The sequence below is a fragment of the Oryx dammah genome, unplaced genomic scaffold (genome assembly GCF_014754425.2).
Source record: "Oryx dammah isolate SB20612 unplaced genomic scaffold, SCBI_Odam_1.1 HiC_scaffold_3, whole genome shotgun sequence".
Classification (NCBI taxonomy): Eukaryota; Metazoa; Chordata; class Mammalia; order Artiodactyla; family Bovidae; genus Oryx; species Oryx dammah.
The window spans coordinates 59,720,567-59,745,065 of record NW_024070187.1 but is presented as its reverse complement, the minus strand read 5'-3'; the positions used below and the strand labels follow the sequence as shown (position 1 = coordinate 59,745,065).

At 44.9% G+C, this 24,499-nt stretch overlaps 1 protein-coding gene across 21 annotated transcripts in view; it reads right to left on the bottom strand.

Moving 5' to 3' along the window:
• LIMCH1 (LIM and calponin homology domains 1) overlaps window positions 1–18,343 on the bottom strand; it is a 356,942-nt gene extending 338,599 nt beyond the window's left edge. For all 21 annotated transcript variants that reach the window (XM_040238066.1, XM_040238069.1, XM_040238063.1 and 18 more), the window contains exon 1: window positions 18,167–18,343. In XM_040238066.1, coding sequence (XP_040094000.1) covers window positions 18,167–18,262 — 96 coding nt within the window. In that variant the 5' untranslated portion in view covers window positions 18,263–18,343. The remainder of the gene's footprint in view (window positions 1–18,166) is intronic.
• Window positions 18,344–24,499: the final 6,156 nt, after the last annotated feature.

The following is a 24,499-nucleotide window of genomic DNA, read 5'->3' as shown; positions in this document are numbered from 1 at the left end:
TACTGTCTGAGCCACCAGGGAAGTAGGATAAATAAAAATCTCATGTTACAGGTAAGATATTCTAAACTCAAAAAATGTATTTTCTACATATAGAAAAAGAATCTTAGACTGTGTTTTGCTTGCTATATGAAACTACTTTACTATTTAAGAAACCTAGAAAACCATCCCTGCGACCACTGCTATTCCTCAAAAAAAATAAAAAAAGTGAAAATCTAACCAAGGCGGAGCAAAGTAACCAGTGAGCTTCAAGCATCCTGACTCCACCTACACTGTCCGAGTGGTTTTTATTTTTACCCTCCTCTTTCCCGTACAGGCTCTGCCCAGGATCCAGCTGCGCTGTGCCAATCTGGGTCACTCAGCCAGAGGATCAGTGGGCGACAGCCGCCAGACCCGCTTTTAGAAGCCCACATGCCTGGGGAGTGCGTGCGCAGGCACAGGCGAGCATTCTCCAGCAAGCAGCAACTGTGTGGTTTTGCTATTTCTAGGCTTCAGGCTCCACAGAATACAGCCTTACCTGAGGAACATGAAATTGAGATCTGCTTATGGTGTTGGATGATCTCATTTCTAAAATTTGTGAAAAGCGCCTCTTTTATATATTTAAAGGAGAATTGAAGGACCCAGGTTGGACCATTTTATGTTATTTTTTTCAGCTTTCTTAAGGCATAATTGACAAATAAAATGACAAGATATTTTAAATGTCTGTCATGATGATCTAATATACGTAAGAGAATTCCATCTAGTTAATTAACACATTCTGTCACCTCATATATTTATATATGTTTATGTATTATATATGAGATTTTTTTCTGGTGAGAACATTAAGTTCTCTCTTAGCAAATCTTAACAACACAGTATTATCAACTACAGTCACCATGTTCAGTTCAGTTCAGTTCAGTCGCTAGTCGTGTCTGATTCTTTGCAGCCCCATGAATCGCAGCACGCCAGGCCTCCCTGTCCATCACCAACTCCCGGAGTTCACTCAAACTCACGTCCATTGAGTCAGGGATGCCATCCAGCCATCTCATCCTCTGTCATCCCCTCCTCCTCCTGCCCTCAATCCCTCCCAGCATCAGGGTCTTTTCCAATGAGTCAACTCTTCGCATGAGGTGGCCAAAGTACTGGAGTTTCAGCTTTAGCATCATTCCTTCCAAAGAACACCCAGGACCGATCTCCTTCAGGATGGACTGGTTGGATCTCCTTGCAGTCCAAGGGACTCTCAAGAGTCTTCTCCAACACCACAGTTCAAAAGCATCAATTCTTCGGTCCTCAGCTTTCTTCACAGTCCAACTCTCACATCCATACATGACCACTGGAAAAACCATAGCCTTGACTAGACAGACCTTTGTTAGTCACCATATTACACATTAGATATTCATCTTACACCTGAAAGTTTGTGCCCTTTTACCAACCTCTCCATATTTCCCCAACCCTCAACCCCTGACAACCACTTTTCTAGTCTCCATTTTTATCAGTTCAACTTTTTTTTTAAGATGCCACATATAAGTTAGATCATACAATATTTGTCTGTCTCTGACAAATATTTCAGTTAGCATAATAGCTGCAAGGTTCCTTCACGGTTGTCACAAATGGAGAGATTTTCTTCTTTTTTTATGGCTGATTAGAATTCATTGTGTGTGTGCGTGTGTGTGCGTGTGTCTGTGTGTGTGTGTATAGCTCACATCTTTTTTATTCATTCATCTCTTGACAGACACTTATTAATAGGTTGTCTCCATATCTTAGCTACTGTAAATAATGCTGTAATGAACATACAGGTGTATATATCTTTTTGAATCGGTGTTCTTATTTTCTCTGGAAAAGTACCCAGAAGTGGAATTGCTAAATCATATGGTAGCTCTATGTTTAATTTTTTGAGGAACCTCCATGCTGTTTTCCATAGTTGCTGCACCAATGTACATGCCCACCCCCCAGTGCATAAGGGATCCCTTTTCTCTGCGTCCTCACCAACACCTGTTCTTTACCATCTTTTTGAGGATAGCCATCTAACAAGCGTGAGGTGATGTCTCATTGTGGTTTTGACATGTTTCCCTAACGGTGAGGGATGCTGAGCACCTTGGCATGTACTTGTTGGCCATCTCTATGTCCTCTTTAGAAAAATGGAAAAACGTCTATTCAGTTCCTCTGCCCATTTTTTAATCAGATTGTTTGTGGTTTTACCATTGAGTTGCATGAGTTACATTACTTCTTAATCAACACTTCAAAACCAGTGTTTCACTCAATCACATCTTTACACCTCATAGAACCGACTAGGTGCTGAGTTGGGCACCTGACACTCGATATCTCTAAAACTGACCCTAATCTAGTCGTCTAAACAATCTGTTCATGACTTTTTTAACCAATGTAGATTATAATCCCAAGCTCAGCTCCAAGAAGAAGCCACTGTTCTGAGTTTTTTTTTTAACTATTCCCTTGCTTTTCTCTACAGTCTTGCTCCCATGAATGCACTTCTATATACTACTGAATTTTAATTAAAATGTTGGTAACAGTTGTCGGTTACCAAAATGTTGGTAACATTTGTTGGCTTCCCTGTCCTTCAGTATCTCCCAGAGCTTGCTCAAACTCACATCTACCTTCTGATCATCTATTTCTCACAGATTTTCCTTTAGGGAATTCACTACTTCACTGCTGGGTACCAGCCAGTGGTGGGGATGGACATACTATCCCTTAGTAGGGATGGGCCAAGGTGGACCCTGATTGGCTTAAGCTAATCAATTTATCTATTCCCCAGGTGATTATGAAAGAGGGACGTGTCTCCGTTCTCTGCCCAGGGGGTGTAAATAGAACAGGAGGACTGGAATTGCTCTTGCCCAGCCAAGCCTGCAAGGAGAAAAACCTGGACTTTCTGGGATGGAGGAGGGCAGGCATAGATACTTACAAAAAGCCTGAGCATAAAGCCATGCAATGTACAGCACAGTGGAAAGGCCGAGAGAATCCTTGTCCTTACTGATACCACAGAGCCACTGAATCAACCTCGTCTGAAGTAGGAATCTACCTCCAGGCTGTCAGTTGGTCAGTAAACCATCTTTTTTTTTCCCTAAAGCCACTTTAGGTTGGATTTCTGTTGGTTGCAACAGAACAGTCAGTTTAATTTTACGAACTAAAACACACAAAAGAATGTTTGAATGAAAAAAATTACTAAACACACTCATAAAAAGAACACATGAATAAGAAAAAATTTTGACACATTATACAATTCACAGCTCCCAGTGGAAGTTAAAAGTCAGTGGTTTATCAGGGTCCATCAGGCCACCTAGGAGCCAAGACCACAGAAAAATGCATTAGAATGTAGGGTTGGGGAGATGCCTGAGGCCTCATCTGGATAAAATAACTCTCCCTTCCAGGTAGCAGCAACTATCAGGCAGTATATTGGAAGAAGAGATTCACTTGGGGAGTTTCTTTAAAATTACTGAAAACATGTTCAAAGCCAACACAGGCCTCCAGCATCGTCTCATCATCCACACACCCACTTGCCCCACCTCTTCACTACTGCCCCCGACCACCAATATCCCCTAAGGCTGCCCTTGGTGAAGAGACTGGATCACAGCCCATTGCGTGGTGGTTACAAGCCCAGATAAAGCAGTGACACTGCCTGGGTTTGAAGATCAGCCCCACCATCTAATGACTGTGTGATCTTCAACAATTTACTTATTTCTCTATAAAATAAGAGGAAAAAGAGTTTGCACCTAGCTTACAGGATGGTTGAGAAGATAAATGCTTAGAATAGGGCCAGTCAGCACTAAGTATAAATTACTGTCATGAACCATGATAATTTGAGGATGTTTACAGAAAATCTGATCCCTGGCCTCCAAGAGAGAGCCAGCAGCGCTGAGGAGCCCATCTTCTGCACCAGGCTGAGTGGCCCTCCCCCAACGGCCTTCATCCTACACCTCCCCAGCCCTGGCTCCCCACACTCCCGCCTCCCAGGGCTCTTTCTTTGGAGTCTTCGTCCATCCCCCAGCCTCCACCTGGAACACAGCCTCCAGGGCCTTTTCGTCTGGTCAGTCCCTACTTATCCTTTAGGTCTCAGCTTAGCAGCACTTCCTCACAGAAGCGGCCCGAGGTCCCATACACTGAAGGAGGCCCAGCCCTCTCCATGCCACACGACCTCCTATTCCTTTTCTGAACACACATCACACACACACACTCCAGAGGATCTTCTCGATTCAGGGATCGAACCCACATCTCCCACATCGGCAGGTGGATTCTTCACCAGTGAGCCACCTGGGAAGGCACTTCAAGTACTACGAACACACAAACTCTCAAAGAAAGATGCCTCAGGGGAAAAAAACTGCACTATTTCACCCCTTCTCCAAAAACAGGAGGAGCTTCTCTGGGGAATGTTGTCTAAGGTCATCTGATGGTAAGTAGGAAATGTAAAATCCCCTTAAAAGTTTCCTTATGACCCAAGATTCTAAATTCCAGCATCAGGAATCGCCCAGCTGTTGTTTTACACATCTCTGTCTCTGATCTGAGCATGTGAGTAGAGAAAGTAAGGCTGCACAAAACATTAAAATCCAAGTATTTCCACTATAAAACAAAGTAATTCCTGAAAATGAATGAATAATGTCCCAAAGTAAGACAAACAACCAAAAACCTCATATATTGCAAAATCAGACACTAAAAAATAACAAGGCTGATGGAAAATTTAGAGTTGGGGCAGAAGGCTCAAGTCCCATTCAACTTTGTAACCCGACTAACAAAAACAATAAGAAACTGAGAATTACTAGCACATATAAAAAGATGTTTTCTACTTCCCATTGCAGAATAAATGTGGGACTTGTACCAGAAAGGAGGATGGGGTCAAGAGGCAGGATGGAAAGGGTGTGAGCAAAGACTGAAGCTACTGCATTATGAAGATAAGATAAAACACAGAAAGGTCTGGGAAAATCAAACTTTTTAATAAGTGCAAAGCCAAATGGAGCCTAGAGCGAGAACAAGGTGTCATTGCCTCCCTGGTTTACTTAACACTAGTCTTCTTTGCTTTCAATTACTGCTAACAGGTAATGCCAAATACTAAGGTACTAGGAAAATCTCACATGAACCGTTGCAACTTCCATCTTGTAAGCATCCCTCCCTATTTCCCAACTGCATATGCAATAAGTCACACTACAGAAACATAAACTATAGCACAGTCAATTGTATTTGCTCAGAACACCAGGGCCCTATGCCGGGTAAGAGGGCTGAGAGTGGAGCTGCACCCAGGAAGTACCAAAAGGCTAGGCCAAGAGAAGTACCACTGCAAGGGGCATTGTTTAAGGGCCCTGGAGCCACATTAGATCAGAGTCCTGACCCATCTGCCTGCCAGCCTTAACATTAATGAAACATACTGGAATAGTCACAGCAGACACCCTTGAACTGAGTCAGCAGGCAACGGCTATCTGTTACCCAAGGACTAAATACAATGACAAATATAGAACACCCAGCACAATGCCTGGCAGAGATACATACTAACCACACATGCTTTTCTTCCTCCTGTTAATAATAATTTCTGGTCTAGGACCATTGAATATAGACAGAGAGCCAGATCTCAACCAAGGGAAAAGAGACTGGTAAAGAGAAAGGAAGTAAAAATAGTTCCACCCATCAGACATGGTTTATTCTGCTCCTGTAACGGTTTTTCATCACAGTCCTAACCACTCTACTGCCAAAATTTATCTTTTTAAAAGCAATGAAAGGGCTCCAGTTTCACAGAATGCACTTGGGAATCACAGAGGTGGAGCTGTTTCCTAGCAACCAACAGTATGATGCACAGAGAAGATGCTCACTCCTCAGCTGCTAAGGGACTGAGGAAGACAGGGGAGGGCAGGTCATCTGCTTGCTTAGATGGCTGGGATCTAAGCAAGCAGATGGTTGCTTTTACTTCTAAAGCATAGCAGTCACCAGCCCAAGCTCAAGCTCTGGAACGAAACTGCCTGGGCTCAAATCCCAGCTCTGCCACTTATTAACTATGTGACTTCAGGCAAATCAGTAACATGCCTGTGTTCCAGTTTTCCTATCAAGTAAAATGGGCATAAAATGGTGCTAACCTGAGAAGCCCCTTATGTGCCAGGCACAGTGCTAGGTTATATGTTATATTATATTATGCTATATTATATTACATTATATATTATAACCCAAGCACCTAGACGAGCACGGCCCTATGACGTGCTCTACAAGTGTGTTAACTATTATATTCATTTGGCACTAAACTACCTACTTTATCACTTTACATTATCACATTCCGTCAACTCTTGCAACATGATGAATCAGGCCTCTACTTGTCACCCACCCCTCCGATTTATGACATCTTGCAAGGTTCCTGAGGAAACAGGCGGCAACCACATCTGTTGGTTGATAACATTCAGCTCCACAAGCTCCTTTTTTCACTTTCTGTAGAAAAGGCAGAGAGGATGCCATTTCTCAGTGTTTCCATTGGGTCATGACAATGAATGCTCACAGTCAAAGTCACTGATTAATGTCAGTTGCTGGTCATTCGTTTTTGTGGGGGGCATGCTCCATTTAAAATACCTATCCAATAGGAACTTACCCAGATGACCACTATCATAAAATCCCTCCATGCTATTTCTTTACCTAGATCCTACAACAGGGGAGAGAGAGAGGAGGCTGCCTGACTGGTTGAGGTGGGGCAGAATGCTGGGAAGCAAGCATGTTTATTTGAAGAAAGGAGACAGTCGTTTGCTCTCCAGCCCCGCCGACAGGAACGCCAAGTGCAGTGAGCACAGCCCTGCCCCAGTCCAACCTGAGGGGAAGGGTGGCCTCCTAAATAATTCCTTCAACTGATATCACCTACCTAGGAGCCAAGAGTGGAATCATTTTTCCAAGTGTCCAATCACTGACTGTCTCCAGGCAACTATTGGGTAAACGGCTTTTTTTAATCAGTCTTCAAAAAAAACCACTCTGCTTTCCGTTAGGGCAGCAACAGAGTCTATTTTCTCTGCCACAGCAGAGTCCAAGTGCCAATCAGGCAATCATAGCTGGGCACAGACTCGCTGAGAAATCTCTCGGGCAGTGGGGAATGTGGCTCTGGGGCCCTATCAGGGAGCAGAGCGAATAAACCAAGGAGGAATGGGATGGTCACCAAGACCCACACCATGGCCACAAGAGCTCTGGGGTTTAGCAAAGTAGGCAGACCCCCAAGCAACAAGATATTTGTTACAATGAAATACGACAACGTTTCTAACAGAGGTGAATTCTAAATGTCAGGTATGCACAGAGGATTAGTGGGCTTAGAGGAATCAGGGAGTCTGTCTCAGAAGCAGTCATAGTTAAGCCCTGTCTTAAAAGGATTTGTCCCTGGAGAAGTGGAGAAGGGGCATTCCAGGGTACCCCTACCTGAACCACCATTCTCCCCTTTCTCCTGAGGAACAGAACCCAGAGTATTACCTGGGAATACCCACCTTCCCCTGCAATCAAGAGAGGTCATATTACTGAAATCCCAGGCAATAAAAAGGAAGTAGAAGTTTCAGAAAGAATTGTCTGAAAGGCATCTTATACGTGAAGGATGCACTCTTCATTTTCCCTTTCTCCACCCTGCTTCCTGGAAAAGTGATATGATGGTGAAAATCTCCAGCAGCCATGTCGGACCATATGGACGGAGGAGGGGCAGGGTCTGGAGATGATGGGTTTGAGTGTTAGAAGAAATCTAAGTCACAGGGTTTACAACTAATGGGGCTCCCAGATGACATGCAACTTTATTCACTATAAAGCACCTTCTTTTAGAGGAATCCGGGGGACAAGCTCCCAAATCAGAGGACATCTGTGGGTCACCGCCCAAAGTCTCACACAGAATTGCTCTGCTTACTCACTAAAAAGTAGGCAGGTTTCCTGCAGTCCCTTCTCGCCTCAGGGCTGCTGCTGCTGGTGCTAAGTCACTTCAGTCATGTCCAACTCTGTGAGACCCCATAGATGGCAGCCCACCAGGCTCCCCCATCCCTGGGATTCTCCAGGCAAGAACACTGGAGTGGGTTGCCATTTCCTTCTCCAGCAGAGTGCAGGTTCTTCTGTGGAAGAATTTTAATCCCAGAGTTCAGGTTCAAATGTAAATTCCAAAGCTCTCTCTGCCATTTCTTCTAGAAGTGGGTCTTTGATTTACTGTGCCTTGATCCTAAGCGCTCCAGTCGACCATCATGCAAACCCTACTCTGAGTGCCTGCAAGAATATTTAAGCACCTCTGACTCTGCTCCCTTCTCCACCTGCTCTCCTACACACGTGCCTTGAACACATTTGGAGACATGTAACAGCATAAAAGCATGTAAGCCCTTATCTCAATATATTAGCATCAATCTACTTCTCCTCTCAGCACCCGTCAATGGTGGTAGCTTAAACATTACTTTCACTATGAGCTCTTGCCTGCCTAAAGTTATTTTCTCTTAAGTCCCTCGTTCTTTGTTGTCATAGCAATTATCCCAATTTGTTGTTATGAATTTATTGTTTAAGCTCAATGCCCATGACTTCTACTACAATGTGTATTTCCTGTGGACAGGAATCATGCTTACTTTGTTCACCATCTAACCTTGGTTCTCAGCACGATGCCTGGTACATGGTTAAAGCTTAGCTAATACTTTTCAGGAAATGAATTTTAAAATCCGCTTAAAACACTTTCACACATTAATGCTTATTTTCACCATTAATGCTTATTTGTAGTGTTCACACTGAAGCGAACTTACAAGTGAAGGGCTTCCCTGGTGACTGAGTGCCAATGCAGGGGACGAGGGTTCGATCCCTGGGTCGGGAAGATCCCCCTGGAGCAGGAAATGGCAATCCCCTCCAGTGTTCTTGCCTGGGAAATCCCATAGAGAGAGGAGCCGGGAGGGCTACAGTCCTTGGGGGGGTCTCAAAAAGTTGGACACGACTGAGCTCACACGCACCAACTTATGAGTGACAACCAAGTATCCCAAATAATTATGTTCACATTTTAAACCATCTGACTGAACCTATCCCAGTCTTCATTCAGTTTCCTATTAGAATAAAATAATTGTTTGAATACTATTTTTAAAAATACTTCTTAGGCGAGGAAAAGAGAGCCATCTACTCCACAGTAAATAAATTCAATTCCTCACTTAGTGTCCCACTGGGTAAAAAATAAGGCTGAGGACTTTTTTATAACAGTATTGGGATGTAAAAATAAAAAAGCCACAAGCCCGTCTGCCCTTGACCTTTATTAAAAAGAAAAACAAGTGCAGGTCTATTCCTGCATGGCCTCCAAATGGGCTATTTAGGGATAGATACATCCCTAACTGCTAAGGTTGACCAGGAGACTGAGTTGCCTCCGACAATGGCTGTAAATGTCACAGTCAGAATGCAGAGCTATGGAAACGTGGAGCTTTCTCAGTCTAACCAATATTTTATCGTTAAGGTCCCAGCGTAGATAAAAGGATACAGTTTTGTTGATAGTGTAAGTTTAGTGTGAAAAGGTATCAGCCAAGATACTCCTTAGGTGCATGTTGTATGGCTACTTCCCCTTGGTTTTTCCCCTTATGCCAAACATAATTCTCCAAGATTCTATGGCCACACCATCAGGGTTAGCTAGCTGCATGAGGACATCTCTTTGGGAGTGTTGTTTTCAATACTGCAAACATGGAATTTTACCACAGCAGAACTGAACTCCATGACATCATTCTGCCTTGCAGAGAGAGATATAACAACTCCCCGTGTCCAGGCAGAAGTCTTTCCAATGTTCCATCATTTTTTTTTTAGGGACTATTTTTTTTTTTCCTGTATCATCTAGTAACCCTCTAATTGAGGCTATTTTTATATTTCTGAATTACTTAAAAACAAAGTTCTGTTACCCCTTCCTCATTTGACTGCCCTGAAGTCATCCTTTTTCCCTCTTATCCTCCCCCCACCAAAAGACCCTGATACCTTTCATTTGCTTCAAAAGTAAACACACACACACACATACTTAGGAACAGATGTGGGGAAGTACTATAAATTGTATTGCATGGTTTTCTAAATCACAAAAGAGTGAACTGACCTTCAAAAAAAAATCTAAGTCCAATGAGAGTAGTTTAGTCAAAAATCAACCACTGTTAAGTGATCCAGTCCTCAATCAGAAAAAAAAAAAAGGCCAAAATGACCTGGGTTAGACTGGAATGTAGGTGACAAGCCAAGACGCCCAGAAGTCACAGAACTGCTTACTCAGACCCTTCAGTTCCTGAGAATGGTCTGGGACAGCTGCAGGAGAGGCTGCCACGCTCCTCTCTTGGAAGCTCCTGTCTCTTGGCTGAACTCAACAACAAAACTGCTCCCAGGTGAGCTCCTGTCCAGATGGGAGAACTCTCAGGTGAGAGTGAAGGAGCTTGGTAAAGCCTCATACAGTCACGCCAACAGTGCTTCAACACATTAGCATGGGGAAGAGAGAGCCCTTTGTGCCTGTGTTTGGAGCACAGAACATATCACGTGGGTATAAGGTCTTTACTCAAACTCTCTGGGGAAGGGAAAGTATGGAATAATGCACCTGCTCACTGCTCCATTAGAACACACTAAAGCACATGTGGGCTATGCATTCATCGCCAGATGGAATAGCCATTGTACCAAGACAGCCACGGTCCCTAACATCATGTTGCTGTTCAGTCACTCAGTCGTGTCTGACTCTTTGCAACCCCAGGGACTGGAGCACACCAGGCTTCCCCATCCTTCACTATCTCCCGGAGTTTGTGCAAACTCATTTCCATTGAGTCAGTGGTGCCATCCAACCATCTCATCCCCTGTCGCCCCCTTCTCTTCTTGCTCTCAATCTTCCCCAGCATCAGGGTCTTTTCCAATAAGTCTATTCTAGAATATCCATCCTCTTAAGAAATCACATGTTAATGAATCAGCAAGCTTTTTAAAAAAAAATTTTAATGAATCATTAGCCACTTACCCTAATAAAAGTTCAATGGAGTGCCTGGGGGCTGTAACAACAGGGGACAGAAATTGTCTAGCAGCCGTGTGCTGCAGACAATTCCAACGCCCCTTTCCATCTTAGCAAAGTGAGGCAGAAGGCAGCCAGCACAGGCATGGAGCCTGATTCCTCTTGCCTGAGGGCCGTGGTAGCACCACTGACTTGATTTCCCACCCCTCCTTCACCCAACCTAAGGCCTGTCCTGGCAAGGACAGCCCCTCATTCCTGGTAGTGGAAAGGTGTGAACAATGAAGATAAACAAACTAGGGAGCTACAGCTTCTGAAATCCACATCATGACTCAAAAAAAAAAAAAAAAAAAAGACAGGGGTGAGGGGACCTCTGCACAGTCAGAGGAACAGGAAACTCAGTCCTTACAGGAATTTTCACACATGGTCCTAAACATAGAAAGCAATATAAAGGATATGAGCCTACAATCCCACTCCTGGGCATCTACCTAGAGAAAAATATACTTTGAAAAGCAACTTGCATCCCCAGTGTTCACAGCAGTACTATTTATAACAGGCAAGACATGGAAACAGCCTAGGTGTCCATCGACAGAGTGGACAAATAATGTGTGTGTGTATGTGTGTATTATGGATACACACACACATATACATACATGTGGTGGACTATTAGTCAGTCATAAAAAAGAATGAAATAATGCCTCTTCCAGCAACATGGACGGACCTAGAAATCATCATACTAAGTGAAGTAAGCCAAATAAGACAAACACCATGTATCACTTATATGTAGAAGAATATAAACTTTTGAACTGTGGTGTTGGAGAAGATGCTTGAAAGTCCCCTGGACTGCAAGGAGATCCAACCAGTCCATTCTGAAGGAGACCAGTCCTGGACATTCATTGGAAGGACTGATGTAGAAGCTGAAACTCCAATACTTTGGCCACCTCATGCGAAGAGCTGACTCATTGGAAAAAACCCTGATACTGGGAGGGATTGGGGGCAGGAGGAGAAGGGGACGACAGAGGATGAGATGGCTGGATGGCATCACTGACTCAATGGACATGAGTTTAGGTGAACTCCAGGGGTTGGTGATGGACAGGGAGGCCTTGCGTGCTGCGGTTCATGAGGTCGCAAAGAGTCGGACAGGACTGAGCGACTGAACTGAGCTGAACTGAAAGAAAGGATACAAATGAAAGTATTTACTAAACAGAAATAGACTCACAGAAACAGAAAACAAACTTACGGTTATCAAAGTGGGAGAGAGAGGTAAATTAGGAGTTTGGGATTAAAATACATACACTGCTATATATAAAATAATCAACAAGGACCTGTACAGCACAGGGAACTATACTCAATATCTTGTAATAGCCAATAATAGAAGAGAATGTAAAAAAAGAACATGAATATGTATAATTGAATCATGTTACTGTACAACTGAAACTAACACAACATTGTAAATCAATCGTATTTCAATTAAAAAATGTTAGAAAGATAATAAGGACTACAACGTCAGACAGCCTGAGTTTTGAATCGTAACTCTAACCAGAACTTCCTGAAGAGGTGAACCTAGGCTAGGCTCCTAATTCCTGGAAGCCTCAATGTCTTCAACTACAGATTTGGGGTATCTGGGTGCATATACTTGTAGATATTAAAAAAAGTTGCTTCAATTAAAGTTCTAGTTTTGCCACTTACTTGTAACTTTGGGCAAGATATTTTCTCACCTGTAAGTGTGAATAATAACAGTACTTACTTAGAAGGGACTAATGCCTACCTTGACTTTTTCATCCTGTCCCTGACATAGAGTAAGCACTCAAAAAATATCAACTTTTATCATCATGAGCATCGGTTTCACCACCATCATTATCATGTTAGCCCTAGCTATGACATTTTTAAGTTTCAGAATAGTCCAAAGCAAAAAAAGAAGCTGTCAGGCCAATTTCCAGGGGCTGCCTGGCCCCACCTGGCACTGACTGCCCCAGAATCACTGGCCAGATGTCTGCATCATGGTTCCATTGTCAGACATCAGTAGAGAGCCGGGGGCCCGGAGAACCGGTTCCTGGGGACACAGGCCCCATCCTACCCCTTCCTGGGGGCCAGAGCTCAGCCTGCTCATTTGGAGCTTGCCTGATGCAAACCTGGTTTCCAGGGAGACGCTGGGGCCAGAAGAGCCAGCTCCACCTCCCACTCCACTTCCCCTTTCCCCAAATCTGTGGGACCTCACTGTTCTCCTGCCATGTGACAGACTGTGTCATAGCAGCCCTTGTATACAAACAAGCCAGACTATTTAAATGTCATTGTGAGAATGATGCTGCTTGTTCTCATTTCCATATCAATTCAGACCACTACTCTTTTCCTGATCTAGCCAGAAAAGTTTTCCTTCCACTTCCCTAGCTCTCCGGGCCAAGTAGAGAACCATATGCCATGTTAAATCTTTGTTGTAGTAAAAGGATGTAAGAGTCATCAAGTCCCAACAGAGAAGGAGAATTAGAATGACTGTATAACTTATGACATATGTTCATTGGTCATTACATCCCAAATGTCATGTTACTGGCCTGCAAATGCTACATTCTCTCAAAGGCTACACATAAATTCTCCCACTGCCAAACAACACAACAGTTTTCAGTCTTGGAGAGCTAAGGTACCCTCAGTGCTTTTAATCTTCAAAATCAGGGCCCAGTTGAATCAGAAAACAATTCTGTATCAGCAGGAGGAAAGGACCCAAAATGAAGAACTGATCCCTTCCAGCCCTAGTTCCTACTTACATGAAATATGGATTAGGTCACAAATGAGATTATATTCAGCACCAAGCCCCACAGGCATGTCATGATTAAAGTTAAAGGAGTCCAGAAACATCTCAAGTTGAGAAGTAAGGCTGAGTTGAGTTGAAATTGCCCCTCCTTAAAGGCCTGGCAACTTGTTCCAGATCACAACTGAAACCAAGCTGAAGCGACATCTGTTTCTCCAGTAAGTATTTGGCATTGCAGAGAATAACTACAGATTAGAACAGATAAATATTGTTGTGGGCGGAGAGGCAAAGGTCAGGAGGGGAACTAAGAAAATTCAAATCATCTACCTGCTAACAAAGCCCTGTAACTTAACAAATACCATCATGGGTGTTGGGGGTTGGGGGCAGCAGGAGAAAGAGGAAAAAGAAGTGAAGAAGCAGGAAGGAAAATAAATGAGGGACTTCTTTTTTCTAGAGGGTGTTGACACAACTTCAATGAACAAAACACTGCTATACTGGAGATGACTATTCAGACAACTACCATTTGTATAACGATTTAATGTTGGATTGTCTTCAAGAGGAGGAGAACTGAGCATCCTGCTTGGAGTCTAATAACAAAGACTTTAAAGGCATTAAACTTAAAGAGACAACATAATATTGAAGAATAATTTTCTAAGCCTCATTGGACTATCAGGGTCATCTTATCAGTAGATGTTACTGGTTCTCCTCTGAAGCCTCAATCTCTCTTAGCACAAGTTAGAATAACACACAGCACCTACTTAACTTTGAGAACAGGTATCCGGCGTTCATAAGGTAAGACAATAGAATGAGATGGGTAGATAACTAAATTCTATTTTTTACACTAAAAACTCAGGGTTCTCAAGATTTTCTTTCAAACTCAACTGCAGTTGTTGTTGACAATAGGAACAACAGTAACAGCATAGCATTAATAAAGGTAGCAGTGGTGATGGTAGTAGTACTCTCATAGTAATGACAGTACTGATATTAATAGCAGTAGTGATATCATGGCAATAATAATAATAATAACTTTTACTTATGCAGTGCTTCCTAAAAGCCAGGTACTAGTCTAACCATCTTAAATGTTATTAACTTACTTCATTCTCACAGCACTCCTTTCAGATAGGTAATCTATTATTAGTACCCCTGTTTTACAGCCGGTTTCAACAATATCTGTTATTTTTCTAGAGCTAGCTTTCAAAGAAACGATTTAGAACCAAAAGGAGAGGAAACGCAGCCTTGTCCAATGTCCCACAGCTAGAAGGCAGTACACCTAGGATGCTAACCTAGGCTGCCCAGCCCCAAAGCCCGACCTCTAACCACTGTGCTGCCGCTTTGCTTAGGAAGCTCTGCTAGAAAAGGAATGTGCAAGGAATTTAAACACCTGCCTGCTGGTAGCCAGAGCTAATGCTTGAAGTTTGCTGTTTCCTTCAGGAGTCTCCCCAGTGCCACATTAAGACACGTAGCCTGCTCCGACAGCTATAAAAAGTCACTGGAAGTGTTAGGGAACTATTCCCACTTCCCACCACCCCACCCCCACCCTACCCCACCCCTCCCCTGGGCCTATGACCTCCATCGAGGCCTTCACCTTTGCCAGCCAAGGCAGAGGCTAGGGGTGGGGTGAGGTTGGGGCATGGTTCCCAGGCCACCGTTTCCTGCCCAGTAACACAGCCCTCAAATAGCCAAGGCTGCAGGCCGAGAAATTCCTCACTAACAAGTTATCTCCTGGAGCTTGTTCCCTGAGCCTTTATTAAGAATGAACAGTTTTCAAGCCAATCCTTACTTAAGGAAGACCAGGGACTGAAGAGAATAGACGAGCTGCAAAGTTTGTTTATTAACCTGCTACACCCAAGGGAACATTTTTTTGAAAAGGTGAAATTCCTGACTACTCAAAAGGGAAAAAAAAAAAAAGCCTGTGGGAAATTTAATCACCAGCTGAACAAAAGTGAAAAACAAAGCCCTACCAATGAGGGTGTTGCCAAAGACAATGGGGCCCCTAAAGGAGATGCAATTGTCTCGAGATAACAGTCCTCCTGGGAATTCAGCTCACACTAAGTACTACGTTATTGCTATATTAGCTGAGGAATCTTTGTTCACTGGGCAACTGGGCGCAGAACCATCTGTTACTGCTGCTGGATTCCCCGGCTTTGCAGACAGGGCATTTACATTTCAAGAGGAACCTCCGGGAAGGAAGAAGGGCGGTCTCTACCTCTCTGGAGCAAACACCTTTTTATACAGCCTGGGAGGGGAAGCTCTCCTTTCCTTGAAACCCAACTCTGCGATTGAAAGGAGATAGGCCGCTTCAATAATGCACATGCCCAGAGAGAGCCACGGCTGCTTCATCCTAAAGCCACGCACTACCCGCTGTGGCTTTCACATTCTTGAGTTGGTTGATCTGGTAAAGCATCAAGAACAATGCCCAGCTGTCTATAGGGCCCAATGGGGCTCAGCTTTCTTAAGGAAGCCCTTCTTTTTTAAAAAATCTATGGAACCAGGACAAAAGCAGATATTCTGCACTGCATAATATTTAGCTTGAAATATACCACCACTTAAAAACAGACTGTGACCTGGACGGAAAATGTTTTAGATCATGACCTAGGTGAGGGGCTATAGTACTATATGGGCTTCCCTGGTGGTTCGGTGGTAAAGAATCCACCTGCCGACGCAGCGCAGGTTCGATCCCTGGGTCAGGAAGATTCCCTGGAGAAGGAAATGACAACCCACTCCAGTATTCCTGCCTGGGAAATCCCATGGACAGAGGAGCCTGGCGGCTAGAGGGTTGCAAAGAGATGGACATGACTGAGCAATTAAACAACAGTACTACTACATACCTAGGTCAAAATTCACGGAGGTGTGCACTTAAGAAGTATACTCTCTCCTGTGTGTAACTATACCAAAATACTTTTTTTTTCAAGTACAGTATGTCCGTGTTACAATTAAGGAAATTGGGAATAAACCACTTGCCTTCAAGAATTGTAGTGTTCTGCTCCTATCCCTCCCTTTATCACCATCCACATCAAAAATCTCTCCTGAGAATTTTAAAGTTCAAGAACAAGAAAAACAGTTCTCCAACTCTCAACCAAGCCAGTGACTACAAATGCTTCCTGGATGTCCTATGAACTCAAGTATGGAGCACAGAGGAAGCACCTGTCATAGGCCAAGCCGTGCCAGCCACATATCACAGACAAAAGTCTCATCTCGTCATGAGCCATCAAATTATGAGAGACATGATTGGGGCTTATAGCAACAGAGCTTTGAGTTTATTCTTCTGTTTTTGTTTGTTTGTTTTAACCCTATTTTTAAATAGATCTTTCTAAACTCTGACTGAAGCGACTTAGCAGCAGCAGCAGCAAACTCTGCCTAACACTCTTGCTTCCTTGAAGCAGGTTAACCTGGTAAGGTGCAGGCCTCTGGCTGGAGCATTGGAGCAGCATTAAGTGGTTTCCTCAGGCAGTTCAGCAGATTTCAATCTGTACAACAGCATCGAGACGTGCGGTGCTACAGGGGGGTGTCTCTAAGTGACCGTCTGAGTAATAACAGGCTTCACCATTACCGGATCATGACTTAGCGGTACATTTCTTTCTTTGAACTACCAGGGAGGGTGAGCTGCCCGTCCCTGAGGAAAACAGGGTCAAATTAGCCTCCCACTAAGCTTCAAGAAAGGCTGCCTGCCGAAACAGGCTCACTGCTTGGATCATAGGAGGTCACCTTTACCCCCTCGCGCCCTCCAAGCGTCCTAAGCTCCGCAGACACGGCATTTCGGGAGCGCGGGGCCACCACGCTGCGTCTACAGATAGACATCGAGAATCAGGATCGCCCAGCGAGCGCTTCCTGGACTGAGCCAGCCGAGAGCTCCAGTGATTTCCCTGGCCTGCCACCGAGCCATTTAAGAAGTGAAATATGCCAACGGGGGCAGGAACCGGCACCTCTGGGATGGAGAGGGGACTGCCAGTGGATGGGCAACGTCTATGCAGATGGTGCATTCGCAGGTGGGTCTTGCAGGCTCCCGGGCCCACTGTGCTGTGCCAGCCTCACACCTGACCCGATGCCAGGAATACAACCAGAGGCTCCGGTGGGTGTGCGATTCCGTGAGACATTAACAACTCCGCTCCGGAAGAACGGGGATGGGGGCTCGGGGCGGATGCAGGACGGGGAGCAGGACTCCCGAAATGCGACGTCCACAAGGACTCCGGGGGCTCCCGCTTGATGCGCCTCTGCGGCGCTTCTGCTCGCACTGCGCTTCCCCGGGCAGCGCCTGGAAGCGGCAAGAGCTGAGATTTGAGCGACTGGCGGGCAGAAGGGATGTAAGGGCAGGGTACCGCTTCCCGCCCCCGACACGCACAGCTAGACCGCAGTGTCCTCCCTACGCGGCCACCCTCGCGCCAAAGCGTCCGGGGGTCGCAGCTCGCTCGAGGCCCTGCCGGCTGACCCGGAGCAGCCGGCAAAAGAAAGCGGGGGGTGGGGGAGGCGAGACCAGACCTGTCGTCCTGCTGTGTGCGGGTCGGCGGCTCCGGGCTGCCCCTGCCAGGCCGCCCGCCCGCCCGCCGCGGGGTACCTACCTCGATCCACTTCTGCGCCTCGGAGAAGGCGGGCTCGGGGGGCGGCTCGGGCTGCAGGGGCTGGAGAGCTTCCAGACCGAGAACGGGACAAGCCATTTGCGAAGCCCCGCGTCCACTCGAGCGCCGGGCCGCCGGGATGAGGACGGCCGCCGCCGCCGCCGCCGCAGGAGCGCGCTCCCCGCCCCTTCCCGCCCGCCCGCTCGCTCTCCTCCCCGGCCCGCCCCGCCCCCACGCGGCGCAGGTCCGGAGGAGCGCCGCGCTGCCGCCGACCACGCCGCCGCAGCTGTTCCCCGCGCCGCCCGGCTCGGCTGCGCTGTGTGTCCCCGCGGGAGCGAGCGCCCAGGCGCCGGGAGCTCCCTCTCCACCCCACCCCACCCCCACCTTCTCTGCGGAGTCCGCACCACCCCCTCCCGGGCGGGGGTGTCAGCCACCGACTAAAAATAACCGAGAGTGAGCGCTGAGCGTATCCCTCCCCTGCCCGCAACGCGACCCGGAGAGGGATTTGGCCAGCCTCCCCGCACGTCCCCGCGCCGCGCCGGCTGCGGAGGGGCCAACAAGTCGGGCGGCACCTGGCAGACGCGCGGTCAGCGCGGCGCACGCGTCCCGGGGGAGCCCCCGCTGCCGCAGCCGGGCAGTGGCCGCCCTCACCTGCCGCACCCCGCGCCAACCCTAGCTACGGAAGTGGGGGGAAAGAGGGGCAGCCCTCTGACCCCGTGCCAGGGATGTTCAGTCGCCTGATCTTTCTGTAAGATAAAGAAGATAAACGACCCTTTATAAACCTTTGTCTCTCCAGGCAAGCTACCTGTGTTGATTGATTTAACTCATCTTTATTGTGCACCTACTATGTGTTGGGACCACAAAGATGAAAAAAGAGAAGGGAAGAGAGGGGAGAGGTGGGGAGAGGAAGAACTAGGAAGTCTTGGCGCTCAAAATAATTACGTTCTAGAGGAAATGGGATAAAAAAGAAGATAATGGTGGAGAGTAATACATGCTAACAGATAAAAGAGGAGAAGATAAACTATGTCCTGGGAAGAGGATATTGCTAACTTCAGATTGCCTCTCCACCTTCACCCGGGAGGCTGACCTGTGGGTCCAGGCTCTGATAATGGAAGGGAGGGCAGGAGGTCAGCAGGCTGGAGGAGAGGGCCGTGGGGATGTTTTAGGTACCTCTTACTGCAGAAGGCTAGGGGATTGGCTGCTCTGCTCCACTCGGAGGAAGGTTGCAAGGCTGGGGCCCCTCCTTGAGTTCTCTGACGGTCCCCTGTCTCCTCTTGTTGCACCCCACTTCATCTCATTCTGGTATCTGGCCTGTCCACTCCCTGATAATCGTCTCTTTTACTTATTTAGCTGCGTGGAGGTCTTCGTTCCAGCAGGCAAGATCTTCGATCTTCTTCGTGGGGATCATGTGAGCTCCTTAGTTGCAGTATATGGGATCTAGTTCCCTGACCAGGGATGGAACCCTGGCCCCTTGCATTTGGAGCACAAACTCTTAGCCACTGGACCACCAGGAAAGTCCCAAATGGTCTCAATAAACTCTTCTCAGCCACCTTTATTTGAGCATGCCTTCTGTTTTGCATGAGAACACGACTGATGACCAAGGAAGGTTTTTCTGTCAAGTTGACATGATGAGGTGACATGAATGAGAAAGATGTTAGCCATGCAAAAAACTGGAGAAGCCGTTCCAGATAGGTGCAAAGGCCTTCAGATGGAAATAAGTTTGGTGGAGGTCATAGGCCCACAGAAGACCAGTGTGACTGGAGTGTGTTAAGGAAAGAATCAGGTGGAAAAAAACAGCATGAGAGAGACGGGTGAGAAGCAGGTGTCAGACCACAGTAGACAGAGCAAGAAGTCCACGGGTGTCTCAGCAGCTAAGTGTCTTCCCTGTTCAGAGTCCAAGTTTCGTCTTTGTCCAATTCTGCTGTTGTAATAGGGGGATGAAACAAAAAAAGCAGCCCTGAAATTCCACTGTTACTGGCTTTGGAGTCAGACAGGCTTCAGTTTATTTACTTTTAGAACACTTATATGGTGCTTGAATTGTGCCAGGCACTGTTTTAAGTGCATTACAAATAATTGACTAATTCATTCCCTATTCCAACCCTGTGAGATAGGCTATTACCATTCCTAGGAAAAAAACCAGGGGACAGAGAGGGGTGCCGCACAGCTGGTGAGCAGTGAAGCCCTGATTCAAGCCCAGACAGCCTGGCGCCAGATCTACTCTTAACTGCACACCAAGCCGCCTTACCAGTCCCAGTCCAGGCCCTGCCACTTACAATACGTGCCTCAGTTTCCTCATCTCAAATGAGGTTGACATGGCAACATTTCAGCAAATCATTGTGAGGAGCAAACAGGAGTTCTGAATGTGAAAGAACCAAAACCGTGCCCGGCATATAATTAGTGCTCAGCACAAGCCAGCTGACCAGAAAGAACGGGAGGGAGGAGAAATTATAAAAAAGAGTGAAGGCCGCAAGCAGAGGAAAAGGGTTAATAAAATACAGTCAGAAGGTGACCTAGTCTCCATGAAGAAACATGGTGAAGTGAATAATTGAGAAAATGATCCAGCACACTGATACGAAATGCCACTTTAGGCAGATGCCACTGCACGGAGTAACTAGGAGTTGGGAAAGCCCGTTGACCCAAATGACATAGCTGAATCCATGGAAAACAACCATTAGGAGTAAATCCACCATATCTCTGAAGTATCTGCTATCAAAATTGATATGCAAACTAAAGCATTTTTTTTTCTTTCAGTGAAAATACTTTTTAAGTCTTTTAAGCTTTATTATCACAAAGTAACATTTGTTTTTCCTGAACTCTATTACCAATAACAAAGTCACATAAATTACCAAAGGACTTTAAGGACTTAAAACTATAATAGAATTCAAACCTAGTTCCATTATCAATAATACTTACAAATCATTGCTAAGCACCTACTATGTGTAAGAGATTGTACTAGCATCAAATGAATCCACAAAGGGATTTCATTTCTGTATAGTCTGTTTTTCATATGTAAAAGTAATATGTGCCAGTTGGGAAAAAAAATCTGAAAAATATAATGAAGAAAACCAATCTGGAAGAAACCCTACAATTCAGAAATCATTGCCACTGTTTTGGGGATGTGAAGCAACATTTGATCAGGGGAAAAAAAACTGTAAGGCAATATACTGTATAATAAATGCCAAATGAGGGATATAAGGTATTTGAAAAGCATGGATTTTGGTGGGGGAACAGATTTTTTAAAGTATCATTCATGTACCATACAATCCACCCACTTAGAGTGTATAGTTCAATGTTTTTTAGGTATATTCACAGAGTTGTGCAACCATCACCACATTAATTTTGGAGCATTTTAATCCCTCCAAAAAGAAACTGCATACCCTTTAGCAGTCATATCCCTAAACTCCCATGTTCCCAAGACGTGGCAACCACTAATCCACCTTCTGTCCTTATAATATTGATTATTCTGGAAATTTCAAATAAATGGAATCATACAATATGTGGTCCTTTGTGTGTGGCTTCTTTCACCTGGCAGAATGTTTTCAGGGTTCATCCATGTGGCAGCATGTATCAGTACTTCATTCCTTTATATGGACAAATATTAGGTTGATGAAAAAGTAATTGGGGTTTCAGACCATGGATTTTAAATCATTATAATTAGGTTCAAACACATCTTTATTAATCTAAATAGGAAGGATTACAATCAACACATTTTTGCCAACGAGAAATAAGTTGTTTTATTTCCGTAGCATAAAAAGTTCGTGTTTCGGGATTCCACAAATTCTTAGAAAGCATTTTCTGCCTCCTGTTGGTTGTGGAAGCGTTTTCCCTGCAAAAAGTTGCTGAGATGCTTGAAGTAGTGATAGTCAGTTAACAAGAAGTCAGATGAATATGGCAGTGAGGCAAAACTTCATCGCCCAACTCGTTCAACTTTTGAAGCATTGGTTGTGCGACATGCGGTTAGTCATTGTCATGGAAAAGAATAGAGCTCTTTCTGTTGACCAATGGTGGCTGCAAGCATGGCAGTTTTTGGTATATCTTTTCATTGTGCTGAGCATACTTCTCAGATGTAATGGTTTCTCCAGGATTCAGAAAGCTGTAGAGGATCAGATGGGTAGTAGACCACCAGTGACCTTGACCATTTTTGGTGCAAGTTTGGCTTTGGGAAGTGCTTTGGAGCTTTTTCTTGGTCCAACCACTAAGCTGGTGGTCACCAGTTGTATAAAATACACTTTTTGTCACACATCACAATCTGATGATGAAATGGTTTGTTGTTGTTGCATAGAATAAGAGAAGACAACACTTCAAAACTGTGATTTTTTTTGATTTGCAGTCAGCTCATGAGGCACCCACTTATCAAGCTTTTTCACCTTTCCAGTTTACTTCAAATGCCAAACAATCATGGAATGGTCAATGTTGAGTTCTTCGACAACTTTTCATGCAGTTGCAAGAGGATCAGTTTGGATGCTCAGCTCAATTAATTGGTCATTGTCAACTTCCCATGGCTGACCACTGCACTCCTCAACTTCAAGGCTCTCATCTCCTTGGCAAGACTTCTAGAACCACCACTGCACTATATGTTTGTTACCAGTTGCTGGGCCAAATGCATTGTTGATGTTATGACCTATTTCAAAATTGAATGAAAAGATCACTCAAATTTGCTTTTTGTCTAACATCCTCTCCATAGTCTAAAATAAATATAAAATAAACAGCAAGTAATGTCATTAGCAAAAAAAAACATAATGCAAGAAAGTGAAAGTGAAAGTTGCTCAGTCATGTCTGACTCTTTGGGACCCCATGGTCTCTACAGTCCATAGAATTCTCCAGGCCAGAATACTGGAGTGGGTGGCCTTTCCCTTCTCCAGGGGATCTTCCCAAGGGACCTTCTCAGGGATCGAACCCAGGTCTCCCACATTGCAGGTGGATTCTTTACCAGCTGAGCCACAAGGGAAGCCCATAATGCAAGAAATGCACATTAAACTTATGTATAACATAATCACATTTAGTTAAGAAAGTATTACAATGTCAAACGGCAAAGTTCAACAATGCAAAACTGCAATTACTTTTATACCAACCTAATACTATGCCATTCTATGGCTATACCATATTTTGTATATCCATTCATCAGTTGATAGGCCCTTGGGTTGTTTCCATGTTTTGGTTATTATGAGTAATGCTTCTATAAACATTCATGTACAAGTTTTTGTGTGGACATATGTTTTCATTTCTCTTGGGCATACGCCAGGAAGCAGAATTGCTGGGTTACTTGATAACTCTGTGTTTAAACTTTTTGGTAAACTACTGACTGTTTTCCAAAGTAGCTGCACCATTTTACATTCCCACCAGAAGTGTAAAAAAGCGTTGCACTTTTTCTACCTCCTTGCTAACCCTTGTCATTTTCCAACTTTTTGATTACAGAGACTCTAGAGGGTGTGAAGTGGTATCTCACTGTGGTTTTAATTTGCATTTCCCTGATGACTAATTCACAACCAAGATAATCACGATGGTGTGATCACTCATCTAGAGCCAGACATCCTGGAATGTGAAGTCAAGTGGGTCTTAGAAAGCATCACTACGAACAAAGCTAGTGGAGGTGATAGAATTCCAGTTGAGGTATTTCAAATCCTGGAAGATGATGCTGTGAAAGTGCTGCACTCAATATGCCAGCAAATTTGGAAAAGTCAGCAGTGGCCACAGGACTGGAAAAGGTCAGTTTTCATTCCAATCCCAAAGAAAGGCAATGCCAAAGAATGCTCAAACTACTGCACAATTGCACTCATCTACATGCTAGGAAACTAATGCTCAAAATTCTCCAAGCCTGGCTTCAGCAATACGTGAACCGTGAACCTCCAGATTTTCAAGCTGGTTTTAGAAAAGGCAGAGGAATCAGAGATCAAATTGCCAACATCCACTGGATCATCGAAAAAGCAAGAGAGTTCCAGAAAAACATCTATTTCTGCTTTATTGACTATGCCAAAGCCTTTGACTGTGTGGATCACAAGAAACTGTGAAAAATTCGGAAAGAGATGGGAATACCAGACCACCTGACCTGCCTCTTGAGAAACCTATATGCAGGTCAGGAAGCAACAGTTAGAACTGGACATGGAACAACAGACTGGTTCCAAATAGGAAAAGGAGTGCATCAAGGCTGTATATTGTCACCCTGCTTATTTAACTTCTATGCAGAGTACATCATGAGAAACACTGGACTGGAAGAAGCACAAGCTGGAATCAAGATTGCCGGGAGAAATATCAATAAACTCAGATATGCAGATGACACCACCCTTATGGCAGAAAGTGAAGAGGAACTAAAAAGCCTCTTGATGACAGTGAAAGAGG